Consider the following 21,746-nt stretch of genomic DNA (forward strand, 5'->3'; position numbering starts at 1 on the left):
TGTGTGTTGTAGTAGGCCGCCGCCGCCGCCACCGCCACCGCGTTGAGCAGCGCACTTGGTGACTCCTGGCTCAAAAGCGTCTCTTGACTATCCTTTCTGATATCAAGGGGTTGAACTCTTACATTGAAGCTGTCAGTTGATTGAGATTGGATGAATTTGCACACTGCTCGCTCACAAGAATTCATTTGCCGTGCCTTTCGTATTTCTTTTGACCCCCGTGTATGAATATCTATCTGTTGAATACTACTCCCAAATAATTGCGCTAGCAAGAGTAAGCTTAACGATAGTGAATGACGTAAAGCTCCCGTAGCGCTTCAGGTCTACACCGATCTGGCGTCATTGGGGAGCTTATTAAAAACGCCGTGAAAAACGAGGTCAAAACTGTCAAGGTGTATTAAAAGTCTTTGTTTACATGTCACCAGTGTGGCACTTTTCAGTAGGCTTTTTATTTGCCAAATTGAGCGCAATGAGTGGATGAGAAGGGCCTCCCTCCCTCCCTCCCTCCCTCCCTCCCTCCCTCCTTCCCTCCCTCCCTTCTCCCCTTCCACCCTTTTTCTACAGTGACAATTCCCCAGGTGTTGCAATCAGAGTATTTCTTTGTTTAGCTCAGCTACGCCTCAGCTCCGAAAACGACTCGGGCCGACACACATGGCCAATGTCAGCCCTAATTAACTTTGACAGGGGCATTTAGCGGTTGTAATTCAAATCTGATTCCGAGCATCTTAACCCTGAAGTCTGTCAAGTCGTTTAAAATGCACTGGAACGCTCATGGTCCCAATCAGGTCTGTGTTTGTTGCGGCGGCGGCCGCAGCAGCAGCAGCATACTGATGTGTCAACCGAGCCAGCGGGAGGGGGGCACTTCTTTTATCTTACGGTCGGTCCTGGGTCTGCCTTCAAATCTTCACGCATTAGTATTGTGAGTATGGCTTCCTTCTTCATGTAACAATACGCACGGTAAGACTCCAATTTGTGAGCGCCAATGTTTTTCCATCACGCAACACAAAATACCAAGCGTAATTGGCCAAAATTGTACCATTCATGGCGTAGCTTTCAATCAATATGATCAAGTTTCATCTTACAAGACACGGACGGCGGGATCCTCGCCGTGCAATGGCGTTCATGTTGTCGCTGGCACTTGTAGGCTGTAAATATGGAATAATCCAAATGAATGGACGAACATTTCTTTCCTTAAGCCCGTATCTCACTGCTTGGGGAGACGGACGGACGGGCGGGCGGGCGGACGGCTCCAGCGTCCGTCGAGGCACCTTGATGAGGTTAGAATGTGATTCATTTGATAAATGAATGACAAATCCTGTCAATGGTTCGATTGCTTTTGGCCTCCTTTTCAGCCTTAAGCGCTCGCTTCTGAAGCGTTTTCCACTGCGTTCAAATCCATGTGACCATATTGAGTACATTGAATATAGTTGAAACACTCATCCAAAATTGGAAGGAATAAATAGCACGTGGCGTATTACAATTGCAGCCACGAGACATTTCACGGTGTGTGTAATTGTTTGCAGCCGGTCCCAAAGTGGCGTCGTGTTACTCCTACTGTCAATCCCCCTGGTCATTCGCAGAGGACAAATCTTCTGCCAAATGACGAGTTGTAATTTTCTTCACAGTAAAAACAGTAAGCAGAGATTCAAAGAGCCATGAAACGCCAGCTGTCGGGAGCCCCGCATTTAAGATGGCATATTTGCATTTCCATGTGACACTTGTGCTAAGTAACACATGATTGATTACGGGGAGTCAAGTGGCTTTTGTAACCTCTCTAAGTGCTCTGAAAACAAATTAAAGCTTTCATCATAGTTACATGTCTATTATGGTATGTGGTAATAGCCCGCTCATTGTACCAAATGATTTGTGTCTAAATAATTTGGGGAAAAATGTAACTATTAATCATGCTTGGAAGTGACAAAAATGAGCCAGCCAGCGCACAAACTGGCTGCCTTATTTCACCGTACACTTAGCGGTGTTTATGGCTCGCTTTGTGAAATAAGCCTAACTGCTTAATTGCTCATCTGCTAGCGCTGTCAGCGTGACAATTAGCAGTTCAGTTTGAACAAAATGGAAAAAAAAAAAGACCAAAACAAAACAAAACAAAACGTCCGCGGCTATGTATCAGGATTTCAATTGAAAATACGCTCGGTCGCTAGAATGTCATCAAATTGTATTTCCAGTCTCTTGGTTTTGGTCAGAGTAAGCGCTCCAGTCCGAACGAGGGCAATTTCCTCCGCAGAGAGGTGTCGGCTCTCGCGTCAGCATTTGGGCGGGCGCAGACGCCTATTTATAGAGTAGGCAGAGTGTGCGCTTGATACGAGTCATGCATTAACCTACTTGGGAAAAGTTCATGTTAAACGTATAAGGTCGGACAGCACAAGATTTATGATGATAGCTGCAGAAATTATGCTTTTCTTCCCCCCAAAGGCACTTTAATGATGTAATTATTGCCAGCTGCTTTTCATTTACAGCAGTCGTTAATTAGGGCCCGCAGTTCAAGTGCTAGGTCGCTCCCTCAATCGGACTCCTTTTTGCTTTCTTTCTTTCTTTCTTTCTTTCTTTCTTTCTTTCTTTCTTTCTTTCTTTCTTTCTTTCTTTCTTTCTTTCTTTCTTTCTTTCTTTCTTTCTTTCTTTCTTTCTTTCTTTCTTTCTCTCTCCCTCCCGCCTTTCGCCTTCTCTCCCCAGCAGAATTCTCCCCCACCCTAGCCATCCCCTCTCTCTCTCTCTCTCTCTCTCTCTCTTTCGCTCTGTCCCAGGGCAACGGTGGCGGCCCGCCCAGATTATCCGCAAATCCTCAGCAAAACTAATTTGTTATTCAATCGAAAGGCTCCCGCTAGATCCGAGAACGAGCCTTTGAGGGTTAGTCCTGCTCCGAGAAGATAACTTTGTCTGTTTGCAAAGAGCGAGAAAACGTAAACAGCGAGTGTTAGCGTGTGCTCACCTTTTGCTTACGGCTCAGAAAGGCATTCAGGGAGACTGTCGTCAACTAAATGGCATTTTAAAAGGAAGCGCCGAATAACAATTATTTTTGTCTGTGGCGTAACCTTATGTTTTTATCGTGACCGTTGTTGTTATTAGTAGTAGTAGGAGGAGTTGCGGAGCCTGCATTACCAACCGATTGGTACAAATCGCAAGCGGCGGTCGAATATCTCGGTGGCTTTAGGCGCCAGCAAAGCTCTAACGCTAAGGACCGTAGCCTTGCATCTGTGCGATAGAAAATTCAAGGCAGGCCAGGGATGAAAATAAATGGATATGTAGTTAGTTTGGGTGTGCTGTCAGATCTGATGGCTTTGCTATTCCACTCAAGGTTTTGATGTCCTTACACATGTCAATCACGGGCTCTTGATGGGTGAAAATGGGGGCCGAAAAGAGCAGGTAAAATGCATGTTTTGGTCACATTTGGAGTGAGCAGCTGATTGGCCTGTCAAGGAGGGCAAGTGTTGAGAGGTGGCAGCACACATGTGATTACCTATGCATTACAAAAGATAATAAGGGTCCTTACAAGGCAAGTCTCTTCAAAAGAGATGCCAAGCATTAAGCCATCTGGAGAGGAATGAATTACAAAACGGAACTGTTTACGTGAGCCAGCCGCATCAATCCGCCGTGTTCTGATTGATCGACGTTGCAGGAGCAGCAGCAGCAGCAGCAGCAATAATAATTCACCCAGATGACCTACTTTCAAAGTAACACTTTGGGAATGCCAAATGGGTTAGGAGCAACGTTCCCTGTCATTTTTCACACAAACTCCCTGAGCACTCCTTGCGACATCGGACGTGCCGCACGCTCACAGCTGTCCGTAAAACAGGTAGGTGAAAGTCAAAACACCCAAATATAGTTCTGAAATTGAAGAAAACAAATGTCGGGCAGCAAATGCATAGCAATGACCAGTACTTGAGCACGAGTATGTGAAAACAACATTTACGTATGCGATGTCCTAAAAAAGGGAAAAGCCGCACGTCCGCTTAAGTTGCAGGGTAAGCTGCTCTGAGAAAGGAACCAAGACGCTACGGGAGTGGCTCGTCACTTTGTGACGTCACAATGTGAGAACCTGCCCATTTCCATGGATCGGGTGTGACTGTGCCTGAAGAGGAGGAATGAGCAGGAATGCTTCAAGGTGAGTGAGGAATTAGCATTTTTACATCTCTCAATCAATCAATCAATGGATCCATCTGCGTTGGGGAACCGACCCCTGGTCTCACAAGAGTCATAGCCTGCCTGTTGATGCAATTGCCTCCATTCAAACCATCAGGGTGGTTTCAAGTTTTGACAATCTGATCATTTCAGTCAGGAGTGTTGGATTGTGCGTTTCAAATCAATTCCAATTGTGATGTTCCGCTATCCCGACGTCTCGGTACCCCAACCGTGCTTTTCGTTACTTGATTTGATTTTGTGTGTGTGATGGAAAGGTGGTGGATTTTGCCTCTTTAGATAGTTGAAATATCTTCCGAAGTCTTTAATGCTTCCCAGCATACTGTAAAGACATTTCCTCCTCCTACTGGCATTCATTTATAGGTATTTATAAGTACTCTTGGTTTAAATTAGCGTTGAAGAAAAAAATACGAGTGACAAAAACAATATCTCGACAAGTGAATGAGCAAAGCCTGCTTGCCCGCCCCTCCCCAGTCTTTATGTTTACAAAATCCAGGCCTCCAGATTGGAAGAAATCCCCTTGATAGCTGCTTTTTTGTAGCAGCACAAAGTCTTATAATAACATATAATGCCTGCCTGCCGGGGTCATCTGAAGTTAAGCAGCGGCCGTGACCTGCAGCCATTACAGACGGGCATCGGTGAAACTCACTTGGTTATGTGATCATAGTCTTGCATTGCTTCTTCCAGCTTAACTTTCAATGGGCACACCTTTCAGTCCCAGTGTGTCCTATTGACTACATGTACTGCAAGTGCAAGCGGCCTCAACGACACTGTAAGTAAAAAAAAAAAAAAAAAAAAAAAAAAAAGCCGCATTATGATCTGCTCCGTACTGTACGAGCTCAATAGAAGAAAGTGCTTGACCATGTTTTTGTATGTATTTGATTGTCCTGGTCCTGGTCCTTGTACTGTGGCGCTTGTATATTTGTGTACTGGAGGGAGGATTACATCACACCCCTGTGTTTTTCCAATTATCCGAGTGACAGGCGAGGCAGCGGTAATAACATGTGAGTACTAAGTTCTGCTTTTTAACGACAATGACCTTGTGTAAACCATTTTGACTTTGGTTGTCTGTCAGAGCCGCCTTGTATTTACACAGCACTCAAACAAGTGGAGGTCTGCTCCCCGTGTGAGCTGTTCTGACAAGAGCAAGGTTGCCTGCCTGCTCGCTCGTGGTCGCTCGCTCGCTCGCTCGGGGCTTCAACGGGAGGGAGGGAGGGAGGGAGGGAGTAAGCTGAAATAGCGTTAAATCGTGCAAACGCCATTTTTGGGTGAGCAGCCAAACAGCATAATATCCCCCTGCTCTGCACACACACACACACACACACACACCTGTGATTCCCAAGCCACACTCCCATGGTTCTAAAAACAGGACCAGTTGAACACCTGTCATTTACCGTCCATTGACGCTTGACTAAATAATGGCTGTTGGCGTAGTGGCAAGCTCAATGGTTGAATTGATCATTTCGAATCATTCCATATTCATCTCCCAAGTCAATCCACCTGGACGTCTGCCTGGGTGCGTGGCACTTTTCAGGGGGCAGGCGGGCCTTGTGGTTCCTGCATATTCCCCTAGGATAGTGTGCTGCAGATGCAGACCAACATTCTCAGCTGGGTTCAATCTGCTCTGCGACAAGCTGCCTATGAGAAACTGCAAAGAGGAGGGTGAGAGAGAGAGAGAGAGAGGCAGAGGCAAAAATTGGTTGCAAAAATGCCCATAACTCAAGGAGTGACCTGGAAAATTCCAGACAGTTAGTTAGTAGTCTTTGTTCACTCGGTTCAGCTGGAATTTGTCCAGAAACACCCTGACACACATATTCACGTTCCAAATCCCTTGGTGATAGGAGTCCGCGCCAATGAACTCTGTTTAATCTTTCCAATTTCATTGTCGAAAATGAATCCTATTTCACGTCGGAAATGTCAGACTTTCTTTTCATTGTCGTTGCAAACTGAAAGCCAGAGCCCATTCGTTACCTTTTAGCCTGCACTCTGATTGGAAATAGCGCGTACCCTCCCCAACGAGCTGAATTTATAGCATCAACTAAATCCTACAAGTGTCTGTTTAACATTTCAACTGGCAATACGGTTAACGATAGCAACGAGAGCAATGTGCGTCACGGGCCGGGAGCAGGGAGACGCGCGACTGTCCCGAGCGCCGACACGTTGCGTCCGAATACAAGCCAAAGATTTGGACTCATTTCACATTTTTGGGCCCAAGCGTTCCATATTATTTCATGGATCATTTTAAGCTCCACCACGTGCCTGCCTACCTGTGAAATGTACTTGTGTCATTGTGGCTTGATTGTGCATGGTTGCTAGCGATTGCTTAGTGTGGCGACCAAAGGCCACGTGAGTAGGATGGTGCATTGGATGTGCAGCGCATGCTGACTGAATACGCTGGAGTGTTTTTGACAGGCCTTCTAAAGGTAGGATTAAAAGTGCTTGGAATGGCTGATATGGAAGGATTTGCAACTAATTCCTCTCTGTCATCAGTAGATATTAAGAATGACTTATCTGTTCAAGTCGTAATACACAATGGTACCGTTGTCATATGAGCTCTGAATTGGTGAGGGTTAAAGCCATCACGTTCATTTTCTCATGTCACTCTGCTATGTGCCTCTAACCCTGGCTTGGTCTGACACGGATCTACATTCCCATCGGATGTGTGTGTGTGTGCGCGCGTGCGTGTGTATGTGTCTGTTTTGACAATAAATCACAAATGAGTAGAATATGCATGTACTAAAAATGACTTTTTCATGCGTGCTTTTCATGTCACTAGACTAACGGCTATTGCGGCAATACTATTGGTGATGGTGAAAAATACAGAGAAGCAGACATATTTGTACTTGTTGTGGATTGGTTATGCTCTTTTTGCACCTGTATTGGATTAAATGAGAACCCCACGCAGCTACTATTAACAGAGTTAAGTTTTTAGATTGAGTTTCACATAAGGGTGGGACCTATGCTGGCCAGGTGCTGGCTGCATGGCTGGCTGGCTGGACGGCCGGCCGGCCGGCCGGCCGGGTAATACCTCCCAGTGCTCAACAATCTGGTTCTGTTTCAGGGCTAATCTATGCTCCACTTCCTCTGCTACCCTGGGTCTTGGTAGTGTGCCATCACACTTGGTATCCATCAGACCTCTCAAGGTACGCAAGGCACCCTGTACACGCACGCACGTACACACACACACACAACACACACACACACACACTTTAGAATGGAAAGGCTTCGAGTGAAAGCTAGGTCGCTTTTAGCACTAAGTATAACGCAGATGAACAGTGGTGATTCTCATTCAAAATGGTCTCATTTTCACGTGAATTTGGTCACTGGCTAAAAACTTGAAATGATCATCAATATCACATGAATAACTGTGTAGTGGTCAAATCAGTACACATTTTCTGTAAAAGCTGCTGTCATTTTTGCGTGATAGTTCCATGAAAGTTCCCAGCTCGCTATCATCCGTCCGTCCGTCCGTCCGTCCAGCCACCCACAGGTTTGGCTCATTCCAATGGATTGCAAATTTGATGTGAAACCATGGCACGTTCCAGTCATGTATGAATGTGTTTCTGATTCACGGCACGACACATGGTCAGCCGGCAGGCAGGCAGGCAATGTACGAGTGCGTTTCCTCCATCCTAACCCGTGACCTGTAATCAGTAATTACCAGGATTGCCTGATGGATGCCGAGTAAAATGAATGATTGATGAACACTAAGAGAAAACAGCTGGGCCATTTCAGCTGCATGACAGCACATTAACACCCAACCAAAATATCTTAAGTAGGTTCCACAAAGGAACCGTGTATTTTGTGTTGGGGGGGGGGGGGGGGGGGGGGAAGGCTGAAGTGGCGAGGCGGGGGAGGACGCAGAGACGAGAGCGAGCAGGTATTCCCAGCCTGAAAAAAATCTAATGTAGCTTTGCACCCTTTCTATTGCAGTAAAGAGAGATTTTGCAGAAATAATTTCAAAAAATCAACTAACTGGCCACAAAATGTCTTACTAATGCAATTCAATGTATTTCTGCGTTGATGGTGGCTGACTAAAGGTATTTGCTTAAATACATTCCAATATAGATATGACTGAATACTGATGGCTTTCTACATACTTTTTCCTGCTGTTGGCAGTTAAATGCTATTTTGCTATTCCAAATGGGGTTGTTGTTTTTTTGTTTGTTTTTGCATCAGCACCATGGCCAGCTCCTTTCACCCCCTCCTCACACTTCTGTTTTCGCACCCCGATCGATCAGCTCCTTTCTTGTGTCTCTGCTCCAGGCCCTCATGTCCTATGAGCTCCTTTCTTGTGTCTCTGCTCCAGGCCCTCATGTCCTATGACCATCTCAGCCACGCCTGGCAGTGATTGATTGTTCATCAGACCTGCTCACCAAGACCGCTACTTAAACCCTGCACCGCCAGCCGTCACTCCTGGCCGCTTTGCTCAATGGCCTGCCACCCGTCCCGTCCCGTCCCGTCCTATCCTGTTCCTTTCCATTCCGTTGCGTTGCGTTGCGTTCTTGCTCTGATCCCCGTTGACCTGATCATACGCCTACTTGCTTCCCGCTTGTTTGCCTGCTCTGCTTCGTTCTCAGCCAGATCTGACCACATGCCTGTTGTGTTTGTTTAGACCCCGTCATAAAGAACTGAGAATCCACGTTCCTGCGCACACGCAAACTACAGTATATATTCGATAGGCCAAATAAGATCCATCTTTGCTCCAATTGAATAGAAGCCATCGTTTTGGAGTTGTGGCGAAGCAGTTTTTTTCCCACCGTATGGCCAGACACGTTTTTCCTCCGTGTGACGACCAACAATTTCCCCAACATCCCAATTCGAGGACCGTTTGAATCCTCACATTGTCTGCCAACGCGTAGTGTGTTAAGAACGCGTAAGACAGAAGTGGGAATCCACGTTCCTACGCACACAAGCAACACTCCATTTATGTTGATTGGGGAGCTGTCTTTATTTCAACTGAATAGAGGCGATAATGAGCAGAACTGTTGTGCTTTGTTGCCCTGCGTAGTAGATGAGCTGCCTGCCGTTAGGAGGAAATGCTCTGATAGGCTCCCTGCAGAGAAGTGGGAGGAGGGAGGGAAGATACCAACCTTCTCATCGAGATGACCATGAAAAGAAGCAAATAGGTTGCTTTATCTTGTAGCCGAGGGCTCGCCTAATTCTTTGAAATCGATGGCTTTTTGATGAACACATAAAGGCTACTGTTTACCTGACCGAGCATGACCAGGAACTACTACGTATCTCCCTGTCTTCAGAATTGCAATAGTTGAATCAAAACGAAAACATGGAGTCTAATTAGAGTGTTGACAAAAACATTTGTGACAATATTGCTGATGACACCTCGTCGAATAACCACAGTTTCTTCGAAAAACATTGACTCGCATATCAAATGTAGTCAATTCCAATGAATGTAGCTGTCCTAAATCTTTCTAAAAGCAACATGATTTCCATTTTCTATTGCGTTCCAGTATAATTGTCTTCCAGGAGAAATGACGCAATACGTGTTTACAATTGCGCTTTGCAAAAATATGCAAAGCTCGTGGATAATTATTAATTCAATGACTTCTCAATACGCAGACGGTTCCCACTCACACCACAGCTTGTGGCGCTAATTCGTGACGTCACTACGGTATAAACTCTGCTGCCCTTCTCACCGGCCCCATTCAAAACAACAGTCTGCTTTCTTTCTATCACGCTGCCTCGCGAACGCAAGCAGAAGAGTTGCTTCCAGAGTCACAATGGCGCACTTTTAGTTGTTGTTGGTTTTTTTTTCTGTTTGGTTTGTTTGTTTGTTTTTTTCAGCCTGGTGCCTATTATTTGGCTTTTTGTTCCCCTCTCCTTCAGCAGCAGAAGCAGCAGCAGCCCCTGCCCTGCTCGGCCGGAGCGATGCCCGCCGGGATGTTCAGCATCGACAGTATACTGTCCGGACGACCGAGCTGCAAGGAGCCGCTGCTTCTCCACCGGGGCGGTCCGGTCGTGTTGCCTGGGGGGCTGAGCGACTCTGTTTATACAGACTACAACGGATTGTACACCGCCGCGTGTGGCCTCCCAGGCCCCGGAGTTCCGTCTGTGAACGGAACCAGAGTCGGATATAACGGCTATTACTACGGACAGCTACAAGTTCAAGGCACCGGAGGACTCCCTTGTTGCGGTGCCGCCGCCGCCGTGCACAGCCTCAGTCCACAGCAATGCCCTTGCATCACGCCAGGTATATATATATAAATTTAAATATATAAAAAAAATGTATATATGTGTATATGTATATATGTGTATATATATGTATATATATGTATATGTGTTTAGATATATTTATACACGAGCAAATTTCGTGATTCAAATGATACTTGAAAGGCATTTTTTTGGATTGCTGACTACGTCATATTGTACCTCGGATGCACAAGGACGCAATATCATTCGCGCACGCAACGGACATGTCAAAATGACTTTTTTACAATCACCAAGTAGATATTTACTGACGATGTGTGCGTGCGTTTAAAGCACAAGACATCGAGTTTTTGCCGTTTTACCGGAAATGCCCAGAAATTTCGAATTGAGAAGGTCTGACGCATGCATGGTAAATGTCACCGACTCGGCCTAATAGATTTGTGAAAAGTGCTTACAACTGCTTAGTGTGAAAATTAAGTGTGTGAGTGTGACGTCTCTATAGTCGTGACTGCGTCTTTTGTTTGCCTCCTTCAATATAAACTATACAAATATAATACAATATAAATATAATATAATATAAATCGAGCAGACTCTCCGCATACAGCGACGTGTGTGTGTGTGTGTGTGTGTGTTTTCCCATGTTGACGCGTGCGTATCCGTTTACCTCGCAGGCTATGACAGTCCGGGTTCGGTGTTGGTCTCCTCCGTGCCGCATCATATGATGTCCTACGTGAATATGGGCAACTTTTCGCGGAGTGAGCTGCAACTCCTCAACCAGCTGCACTGCCGCAGGAAGCGACGGCACCGAACCATCTTCACCGACGAGCAGCTGGAGGCTCTGGAGGGCCTCTTCCAAGAGACCAAGTACCCCGACGTTGGCACCCGGGAACAACTCGCTCGTAAAGTTCACCTACGGGAGGAGAAGGTCGAGGTCAGAACAATTACAGCCCCTTCTATTTGCACGAGTACAGTCATTACTGCGCGTACATTGTGATTTGCTAAGTTATCTGCGAATGGAAAAGATTTACGCTTATAGCGCTTCAATGTTTGCGTTTATCAAATGTGCTTTTATTAAAAAGAATACCCCACAAAATTGATGGCTGAATGGATGGATAAAAGCAACAAATTCAATTAATACATACAATGCCGATTGCATAAAACGTTTATTTTGCCCAAGCTTAAGTTTTGCGACGTAGTTAGGTTCTAAAGCAGCAATCTGAAGTGACAATTTTTTTTTTTTTTTTTGGGGGGGGGGATATCTTGAATATCAGAAAGATACAGCAGGATGAATTATCGAATGTAAAAAAATCACACTGGTAAAATGATAAAGTCGAGTCTAAGTACACATACTGAATAAATCTGTACAGTTAAGACCCATGCTGATTTGCCTAACCTCACAATGGATCTTGTGTCTACTTGGCCAATTTAAGTCCTATTTTTTTTTATATAAATACAAAGCAAAAAATATTAATATACAAATTGACAATTATTTTATACTGCTAATAAGGTTATATATCTATATGTGTGTGTGTGTGTGTGTGTGTGTATATATATATATATATATATATATATATATATATATATATATATATATATATATATATATATATATATATATATATATATATAAAAGATTACATTTGTGGTTTCTTACCGCAGGTTTGGTTCAAAAACAGACGGGCCAAATGGAGGCGGCAAAAAAGGTCGTCATCGGAGGAATCGGAGAATACTCCGAAATGGAACAAAACAAAAAAGACGTCCGCGGAGAAAACTGAGGAGAGCAAAAGTGAAGTGGACTCGGACTGAGTTAAACGATCGAAACGCGTGCACGTTTGCTTAGATCAGTGGTGAATGACTTGTGTTGCACAGGTGTACATATATCCTAGTTGCATTGTCTATTTATATCTAATTTAATTTGAATGTTAAGGGAATCAAGACACTTGAGTTGATGTCACTCACCGTGTCACACGCGACACCTTTGTATTCATGTTGTAATATGACGTATACCTGTCAGTTGCCAACGTAGCGAGAATGGAAATGTGGAGTTGTGTTAATGCGCCGCGAACAGCTTTACAATGTGGAGTATGCGGAATAGAATATTTATTAAAAAGAAAAAAGTCAATAATAATCCATATACTCACGACTGAACATTAAAACGTAAACCACGTGGCTGATTTAAAAATTAGGTTACTGTACGTTGCTTGCCAGCCATATTTATAGGAATTTCTTTTCCATTTGAAAACAGGTTAAACCGGAAACTGAACATTTTCACCTCAATATATTGATTAAAGATGAAAGTGATTCTCACTCCATGTATACACAGCATTTTATCAGTAAGGTTCAGTGACGGATTTCTGCAAGAATTAGAATGATCGCCTAAATTGATCACGTTTGTTTGACACGGAGCAAGATGGATGTTGGAATATAAAATCATGCTGTGACAACGGTTCCCTCCCGCGCGGGTACCTAAAAGAAAAGTGTAAAAAACCGTAGTAAATTCAACAAGCGTCACGTTAAACCTTTCCTGTGGTGTTTAAAAAAGAAATCAACTTATTATTCATCATTATTTAGATACAATAGATTCATTGTCACAGCTTGTACTAAAAGCAGAGTGCGCTGATTAATTATATTTGGCTCCATTAAAAAAAAAAAAAAAAGTATTGAAGGAAACGTGAGCAAATCGCTGGTATTATTCATAACAAAACAAAATAAAAAACTTAAAAAAAGGGTCGATTGTAACATTAGGTAACGCATGCACTGAAATTCGTACAAATAGTTTATATTCAACTAAACACGCAAATAAGAAAATACAATAAAAAATCGATTTGAATCGATTATCGCTATAATAGGCGAGACACGAGGGCAAAGCATATTTTAATTGATAGCGTTTGAAATTTTATCCAACTATTCCAAATTTAAGTGTTCGGTGTAGGGGACTTGTTTGTAAGTGTGTGCGTGTGTGTGTGTGTATATATAATGTGACATTCTTTGTGAAATGTGTTTTGTTATAGCTGAGTCACACATTTATTTCGAGGATGATAACATATTTCACAAAGAATGTCATGATCATGCAACTGTAATGATTTTTTATTTTATTTCATATGCGTATTTCTTTAAGAAAAAAATGCATACGTGTATTTTATTAAACGTGATTTTTTTTTTCCCCTGAAACTTGATACAATATCATCATCATCAACAATATCGAGTGATATCACGGAATATGCCGTAAATGTACGGCTTCATCTTACCGTTAAATGAAGCACATTTGCCGTAAGAACATGTAAAGCCCTTTTTCAGTTCAAAATGAGTCGCCTAAATATTTCACCGTAAAACCCTTTGTTACATTTCTTCAATTTAAAATGGAGGATGAACACATTTTCTCTCGTCAATGAAATGAATCATTTAACAGAACTTTGATATCAAGCCTTTTCTCTTTTCTCTTCTTTCTTTTCGTTTTCTTTTTTCAAGCTAATTTCGAGCATAGCACAATCAATCGCTGTCTTAATTTGGACGATTTGACTGCAGAGGTAGGGCAGGAGAGACGCGAAGAACGCAGGCCGCCCGGCCGCCGGGCCGCGACCACCCGTCTGCGAACTCGTCAAGCAATTGAGGGCACTCGGCGCGGTCCGGAGCCGCTGCCTGTTCAATATTTTCACCATGACGTGTTTGAATTTTTATGGCTGCCTTAATTCACACTTGTGGCGCATCGAATGGACACGTGAAGACATCAAAATGGTGAATAGTCGGCTCCTCATTTCAATATGCTATTATATTGGCTCAAAACGAACTACATTTGACGCACTTGTTTGAATAAAATATGATGGAAATAACGGCGTTTGATCGTAACATTATCGGAAAAACCATTCAATTCTAGTGATGGCCTCATTTTTCAACGTGTGGTGAAGTCTGTCTGCCGTCACTGTCTTCGTTGACCATTCAATCACGGGTAAGCGAGAGAGAGAGAGAGAAGAAAAAAAAACATTATTTAGGGCTCGTAGCATTTCAAATGCACTGTTACTGATAGCATATTTGTTTATTTGATGAATACACATTGTTTACTGAATGCACCGCCAATGTCATTGACTCCACATTATTTACTAAATCTCCTTAATTATATGATGACTGTGTTTTTCTCCTGTAGGTTAGTTGAACTACCCTACTACTCACTAGTTTGAATTGTTTCAGTTACCTGCTGATTTTCAAGATTGATCTTCTTGTATTTCACACGCAGGAAAGGCAAGCCCTATTTGGCAGAGCACGTGACGTAAATTGGCATCGCCTGCCTTCAAAACCTCCTGTGCTGTACAGTCAAAATCTGAAGCGACTTGGAGTTCAAAACAATCTTGCGTCAATGGTCGGCAGATATCCAATTCCAGATCAATTTAAAATTGCATTTGATGGGAATCATTTCAAGAGAAAAGCCCTGAAAATCTGAAGGTAATGAAGTCACTCCTGCACACTCTCTGTTACAGCCAACGAAGGATGCGGATTTCTGTGATCCAAAAATGTGTCAGGGGTTATTCTTGATCAGATACTCTGCCTGAAACGATACAGAATAAAATTCAAGGAAATTTCAAGGCAAAATCTCAATCTCACATCATTACCAGGAAGTCTATTGGGTCCTCTGGCCATGCTGAGCCACATGCAATCAAGCCTTGAGACAGAGTGCTTATGACGTACTCTATCAAGTAGGTCTTCATTGGCACCGATAGAACCTCCAATTGCTGCACTTCCCGTTGCCTCTTCTCCTTTAAAGTGTTAGACTTTCAAACGCACACGCACACGCACACACACACACACACACACACACACACACACACACACACACACACACGTTTGGGACTGGTTGGATTGATGGATACTCAGGGCTTTGTGTCTGTTGCAAACCACAATCGAGCTATTTGTAATTGTACATGCCCAGTTGATAAAAATTGGTGAGTTTTTTTTCCCCCCACCCAGTTCAAATCCTCTCAAGTAAACGAGAGGAATTCCAGATTGAATGATAGAAGAAAGCGTCGTACCCACAGCTGCCAATGTGCAGACCTCTGGCTGGCTTCGTCCTTCTGCTTTTGCTCCCTCTTTGCTTTCTCAAGCGTCTCTATCAGCTCAGTTTCTCCATGCTGTACCTTGTGATTTCTCTGCTCGTAGTTTCTAGGTTGACCCACTCTTTCGCAGATTTGATGCAACAGCAATTGGTTGTCAGGTGAATTGACACTGGTAATTTCTGTAAAGATGAACAAAGAATGGATCAAAGAAATTACTAGGAAATTTTGTGGAAGAAAAAAGTCCCGTCTGTGCGGTATGATGTGAAGCATTTGTGCACAGCACGTGAGAGGTCCACTGTGTCGAAAGCAGCGCTCATGCTATGCTATGCTATGCTATGCTATGCTACGCTACGCTACGCTATGCTATGCTATGCTATGCTATGCTATGCTATGCTATGCTATGCTATGCCAGGGGTGGGCAATTCGATGGCCGGTGTCCTGCATGTTTTCTATGTCACCCTGTTGCAACACACCTGATTCAAATGGTCCGATAATTAGCAAGGTCTGCAGAAGCTGGATAACAATCATGATCATTTGAATCAGGTGTGTTGCAGCAGGGAGACCTCTAAAACATGCAGGACACCGGCCCTCGAGGACCAGAATTGCCCACCGCTGCGCTGCGCTGCTCTGCTCTGCTCTGCTCTGCTTTGTACATAAACACTACTTGAAATCTATTTTTAGGATGACAACTGAGATGCATATGGAGGCTCACCAGTGAAAAAGCCAAGACCTTGTGCAAGGGTGCATGACTTAAAAAGTTTCAGAAAGGCTGTTACCAATTAAAAAAGGTTTGATGTCCAACTCCTCAAAGTAAGTGACAACACTATCGTCTTCCATGTTTTTCTCTCTGTATTTGGCTAAAAGTTGCAGGAAATGCTCTTGCTCATATTTGTGTTCCTGGACCAACTTCTCAGAGAGGTTAATCACTCGATCTTTCAAAAAGGAATCTGATGCATCGAGGCACAAAACAAACTCTGCAAGAGACACACAGAGCAAAGGCAAAGAAAAGGCAGCTGTGTCAATCAAGCAGAGTCCATCCAAAACATGGGTCTGAGTAAGTCCACCACCACTCTTTCCCAAAATATCGACTTTTCTTTCAGGGGAGAACTGTAGTACTGACATTATTTTTAATACAGTCCTATCATATAGGTGCCAATATTGTGCTCGTTCCCTTTAATGACACGTTAGCCTATTTTTCCACTTGAATAACTACTTGTTGGCGGTCGAACCTGGCATTATCTTCTTGTTGTATAAGGAAGTCAAAGATGCTCTCTCGTCTGATTCATGCTCATCAACTAAAAAAAAAGAAATGCAGACCCATGTTTTATGGATTGTGTGCAATTATGATTGTGAGCGCGCATGCTATGGGCATTTTACTGTATATGTCGTTATGAACTTGGATTTAGTTACCGTGGAATAGCTCTTTGGCTTGCTCATACGTCTTTGGGAATCCATCCAGTACAAAGCCCTGGTTTTTGCAGGGGTTGGACATGAGTTTATCTATCATCACCTTCACCAACACCTGGTCATCTAAAACACCTAAATGGCAACAATCTATGTTACAAAACATCAAATTTGAAGCATATGATTTTCAAAATCCAAGTTAGAATAAATGAGTACGACTCAAACACACTTGAGGCAAAGCTTGAGTCTCGGCATAAGCGCTTGGGAATGCACCAAATGTTCAGCTCCCTTGGCTACCTTTAGCCAATCAGGTTAGTCAGTCGCAGTCGAATATCCAATTAGACTCCCAGGGAACACCATTACCTCTTCAAACATCTTCTTGTTCCATCTTTATTTGTGGCTTGTTCAGTGCGGCGATTGTGGTGCATTCAAGTTTACGCCCCCGCCCGTCGTACCTCCGTTCTGTTCCATGTTCTCCTTGAAAATGTTCAGCAGCTCCTGGGCTTCTGTTGCTGATGTTGATTCCTCATTGTCTAGGTCTGAAGGAGTATTCCTAATCATAAATTCCTGGATCGGGACAGGACTACATTTCAACATGTGATATTGCCATCGACGTAATATGTCACTTTTCCCTGCATGAATGGGCAAAAAAATAAAATACAAAACGGAGTTCTAACCAGGTGTGAGACAGTCTCGGAGATTGTCTCCTTCAGCCTGATGTGGTGGAGTTTGTAGTGGTCGCATATTTGTTGAGACACTCTGCTTTTCCCCACTGCAGGAGGACCCAGAACACACATACGAATAGGCTAGACGGAGTGCACAAGAGATTGAAACATTTCAAGTCATTGGCAAAAATAGTGGAACAATGAAATGTACAATGGTCTGGAAGTTGAGATTTGGCATGGACCAAATGGGCTGAAAAATACGTATGGTCCAGAGCTGCCAAGTGTTACAGCTGTAGTACATAGATGCAGCAGGAGTTGGATGTTGACAGTAGTATGTATGTATGTATGTATGTATGTGCGTGCAACTGTTGTTCTTTGTCTATTCAGTACATACCAGCAGTCCCCTGCTCTGGCGGTACTCTTCCACCACCAGTTCGATGTTCTCCACAAGACCAAACTCACACAACCAGTGGACAGTGAGCAGTTCCTTGAGATGGACACCTTCCATGCAAAGGTTGACGTGCAATAAATCAATATCCATGATCTTTTAAGAATAAGACAGAGAAGAAACTCTGAAAGGAGAATTTGGATTCCTTGAAATGCGCACGCTATATTCAAAATGGTCAGCTTTCTATTGGCCTTTGAAGTGAACGACATACTGCAACTTACACTGAAGTCCTGTTTTAGGAAGGCCTCTTCAAATGGCCTCCTCTGGAACTTCCCCGATCCGAGCGCACAGGCAATGGCCTGGTGAAAAACAAGACAAAATGAAATGCCATTTAGCATCCGTGCCCTTCCGAAGCATGTGCACGGCGGTGAAGCATGTGCACGACGGTGAAGCATGTGCACGACGGTGAAGCATGTGCACGACGACAAAGAAAAAAAAAAACGACAACCCCCGAGATTCCTCAGTTCCTAGTCACACGCAACCGGTAGGAAATAGACTCGTCATGCATGCTATTGTTTCAAGTTCGGTGAAAGCGTCGTTTATTTGAGCTACGAGTTGTGTTTATCTGAAGTTTGAGCGGCTCAATCCGTTTGAAGTATTCACAAAGGCAAAGTGGATGTTTATGTTTAGCATATGCTTCTGTTAATACGCTCAGTTAAGTTGTGACCCCCCCCAAAAAAAATCTTGAATCTTATTTACTTAGTTGTGCTTCATATTTTCCTGGTATGCAATTACTGAACTTAGTTCAATAACTGAAGATAATGCAATGTTTTCTTTGTTTAAGGTCATCAACCTTGCACTAGGCTGCAAAAAGAGAAAGAGGAAGATCTGAGTTGTTCTAAGGACCAAGGCCCTTTTTTTAAGTTGGGGCAAAGAAGTGGGGAAAATCAGGTTGAAGGTGCCGCACCGCACCGCATCACAGACAGACCGCAGCGCACCGCGTTGCAACGCTCCCTCCCACCAACTGCTTCAAAATGGCATGACTTGTAATATTTCCTGAAGTGACAAAGTAAGTGCATTGCATGCTGTACTCAGAGCCAGTCAATCTGTGCGACAGCAAGAGGGACAATGTTGGTTGATGTGTTGGAAAATATGTGGTTGCCATTTTGACATTATGAGCATTGTGCCTGACATTGACAATACGTAACGTACATACCTTGACAATGTCCTCCATGGTGTTGTTGGAATAGTCCACAGCGACCAAGTAATAAGGCTTCGGCTGGATCTTAATTACTTTTTCAATAACACTATCATGAGAAGAAACAAAAAGGACAGTTAAAAGCATAGGACTAGAGCTGTGCCAAACCTGAGATTTTGCTATTGGTGATGGCGCCAGTATGGTAGCAAGTATGTTGAGGTTAAAAAAAGGTGATACTTTTTTTGAAATTTACTAGGCTTGCCTCTGATATGGAGCATGAACAATTGAGCTGTTTCAGGCAACCAGAAGAGCCCACCCACTGTGATTGATTACAGCAGTCAAATATCCAATGTATGGTGAAGGGAGTAATTGGACACCTCTATTCATTTATAGATATGATTATTTACAGAAAACACTGAATAGAGTATTGCTGTTGTGGCCAACCTTGCAAGGTCACTGACATGAATGGTGGGAACAATGTTGTTGCCCTCTCCAAACACTGCTATTTCATTTTCTTGTCCCAGCCATGACATCTGTAAATCCAGAATAAAATGGTTGGGATTCAAAAGTGGGAAGCCATCACAAACAGTCCTTCAGAATTTTGCTTCATATGGAATTGCACCAAAGTCGTTTGGACCAGGGAGTAATTCAGTGAAGAAGCGCCGCTGCTGACAATGACCAGAAAATGGAGAATGTGTAAATAAGAGACGGACGGGTGTAACAAGCAAAGAAAAGAGTGGGAAGTCAAACAAAGGGCTGCAGCGCAGTAACAGTGTCACCGCGTGGTGTTCCTCTTTCCACGCGTGTCCATCGCCATCCCGTACGCGTAACGTAATATGGGGGGAGGAAGAGGACGTGAGAAGCCTCAAGGCTACATAAGTGATGACATGTATATTTATGTAGCAAGGAAGGCAACCACGTTTTGTGCCAGAATAAGCACAATATGTTGTGAGCACTCACCTTGAAAAATAGATGGAAGACCTGCTCTCCCATTCCATACTGAAGTCCTGACACCACAACATATGTGGAAAACAATGCTCTGTCCTAGAAGCAGTAACAAGCAGATTTTTGCTAGAAGTGCCAAATGTAACCAAACAGTTCAAATTAAAAAAAAAAAAAATGAAATGAAAAGTTGTGAGCAATAATGAATGCGCGAGTATGCAAAGGTCCTCCGATAGATATACATAAAAAGTCTCCTAGCTCAATGCTATCAAAAGCTATGAACCAAGATGAAACCCTATCGAAGAGGCGGCCCTGACTGTTTATTGTTTCTCCATTCATCGTTCATCTATTTGTTTATTATTGGTCTATTTGTTATTCATTAATATTAAGATATGTTGTCTATCTGTTTATCTATCCTTGTGATTCTGTATCTAACTGCTGGCTCCTGAATTTCCCCCCAGGCGGGGATTAAAATAGTGTCTTATCTATCTACAATTGTGTTCGTAGAACTTGAATGCAGAGTAGCTATGAAACATACCATCTTGCCCATTTTGGCAACCAATTTCTCCAGCTCCAGGTGCTTTTTAAAGTTTGGATGGGGTATTCTTCTTCTAAAATCATCATCAGTAAAAGGGAGCTCCAGCTCATCCTTTGACAAAAAAAAAAAAAAAAAAAAAAAGAGGTTACTATGTGAAAGGGAAGGCAACATATAGAGCACACAGGGAGGAGCAAACACATTGACATTTGCATCATCTCCCAGTGCTTGTGTGAATTTTCTCTGGCTTCTTTGCTTTCCTCCCATGAAAAAAAAAAACAATGTTGGGGTGTGTGTGTGGGGGGGGGGGGGGGGGGGGGAGTGTAATATATTATGTACTGGAGAAAAAAGAAGCAACTATAGACCTCTCTGTAGCACCTCTACATCTCGGTTCCTCAAATCTGCATGGACAGCAGACAAAATAAATCCTTCCAAAATACTTACAGAACTGATTGGCTCACTGCATGCCCAAGTCATTACTGTAGAGATGAGGATAAACATTTTTGGTCGTTTAAAATGTCGTTTATTATCATGGAGTGCTGCAAATATACAACACAAAATGGAAAACACTTCTTGTTTATGATGATGATGATGATGATGATGATTATTGCTATGACTATATCGCCTACCTGTAACTGCCCAGCGGGCTTCATCTACCTGCTCTGGATGCCCAGTAATGTTGTAGATGATGACGTCACATTCCATCAGCTTTTGTAGAACATTTTCCCTACTCAGTTGCTAATCACAATAGATAGTTGATCTTTAAGTCACTTATTCTGTTTGTGACTTTATTTTTCATGTTGAGCTTTTGTTAATACTCACAACGTATGCCTCCAACACAAATGGTCTGATCTCCTCTGAAACAAACGAACTCGTTCCAACCACTTCATAACTTAGTGGCACCGAGTCGCACGATTTCAATGTCCGACCCTCTTTCTCAGCCGAGCCATCACCTTCAATCGTATGTTTGGAAAGACACTGTCAACAAGAAACACCTTTTATTATATCCATTTCACTTGGACCTTTTAATTCTTCATGTCTATAGATTTTACCTTTGCAATACATTTAGATGTGAATGAGTCAATATCGTTGATAAAAACTCTTATCTGTGTATGTATGTCCATCTTGCCGTCCGTCCGCCAGAACCTACGGCAAGTTTCCAGGTTTGCGTTATTATCCGTTGCCATGGGTGACGTAAACACTCGCTGTCAAGACGCGCTCTGTCAACCCAGTACCATCCGAAGTGCGCATG

At 43.3% G+C, this 21,746-nt stretch overlaps 2 protein-coding genes and 1 long non-coding RNA gene across 7 annotated transcripts; 2 read left to right on the top strand and 1 right to left on the bottom strand.

Annotated features, from left to right (window-relative positions):
- Positions 1-5,375: 5,375 nt before the first annotated feature.
- On the top strand, positions 5,376-12,624 carry gsc (goosecoid). Its single transcript, XM_049741510.2, has 4 exons — positions 5,376-7,292; positions 8,459-10,360; positions 10,989-11,248; positions 11,977-12,624. Exons 2-4 carry the CDS (start codon positions 10,039-10,041, stop codon positions 12,121-12,123), a joined length of 729 nt encoding a protein of 242 aa, XP_049597467.1. The 5' UTR covers positions 5,376-7,292; positions 8,459-10,038; the 3' UTR covers positions 12,124-12,624.
- Positions 12,625-14,331: 1,707 nt separating this feature from the next.
- On the bottom strand, positions 14,332-21,694 carry ak7b (adenylate kinase 7b). Of its 3 annotated transcripts, XM_049741507.2 has the most exons (18): positions 21,547-21,693; positions 21,317-21,472; positions 21,124-21,232; positions 20,939-21,033; positions 20,498-20,608; positions 19,978-20,061; positions 19,462-19,550; positions 19,036-19,126; positions 18,101-18,178; positions 17,826-17,975; positions 17,444-17,572; positions 17,222-17,333; positions 16,773-16,901; positions 16,592-16,657; positions 16,139-16,336; positions 15,339-15,541; positions 14,922-15,080; positions 14,332-14,857 (listed from the first exon to the last, which is right to left on the bottom strand). In XM_049741507.2, exons 1-18 carry the CDS (start codon positions 21,679-21,681, stop codon positions 14,828-14,830), a joined length of 2,124 nt encoding a protein of 707 aa, XP_049597464.2. In that variant the 5' UTR covers positions 21,682-21,693; the 3' UTR covers positions 14,332-14,827. The 3 variants fall into 3 exon arrangements, with proteins under 3 accessions (XP_049597464.2, XP_049597465.2, XP_049597463.2); XM_049741508.2 differs by having other exon boundaries at positions 14,998-15,080; positions 20,939-21,232; positions 21,547-21,694; XM_049741506.2 differs by having other exon boundaries at positions 20,939-21,232.
- On the top strand, positions 16,033-19,603 carry LOC125981420 (uncharacterized). 3 transcript variants are annotated; one of them, XR_011088051.1, is made up of 4 exons: positions 16,033-16,172; positions 16,306-16,416; positions 17,819-18,363; positions 18,664-19,603. It is a non-coding gene; the product is annotated as an uncharacterized lncRNA (long non-coding RNA). The 3 variants fall into 3 exon arrangements; XR_007485936.2 differs by having other exon boundaries at positions 17,819-17,945; XR_011088052.1 differs by lacking the exon at positions 18,664-19,603 and having other exon boundaries at positions 17,819-17,945; positions 18,119-18,284.
- Positions 21,695-21,746: the final 52 nt, after the last annotated feature.

Source organism: Syngnathus scovelli, chromosome 14, assembly GCF_024217435.2.
Source record: "Syngnathus scovelli strain Florida chromosome 14, RoL_Ssco_1.2, whole genome shotgun sequence".
In the NCBI taxonomy this organism is placed as follows: Eukaryota; Metazoa; Chordata; class Actinopteri; order Syngnathiformes; family Syngnathidae; genus Syngnathus; species Syngnathus scovelli.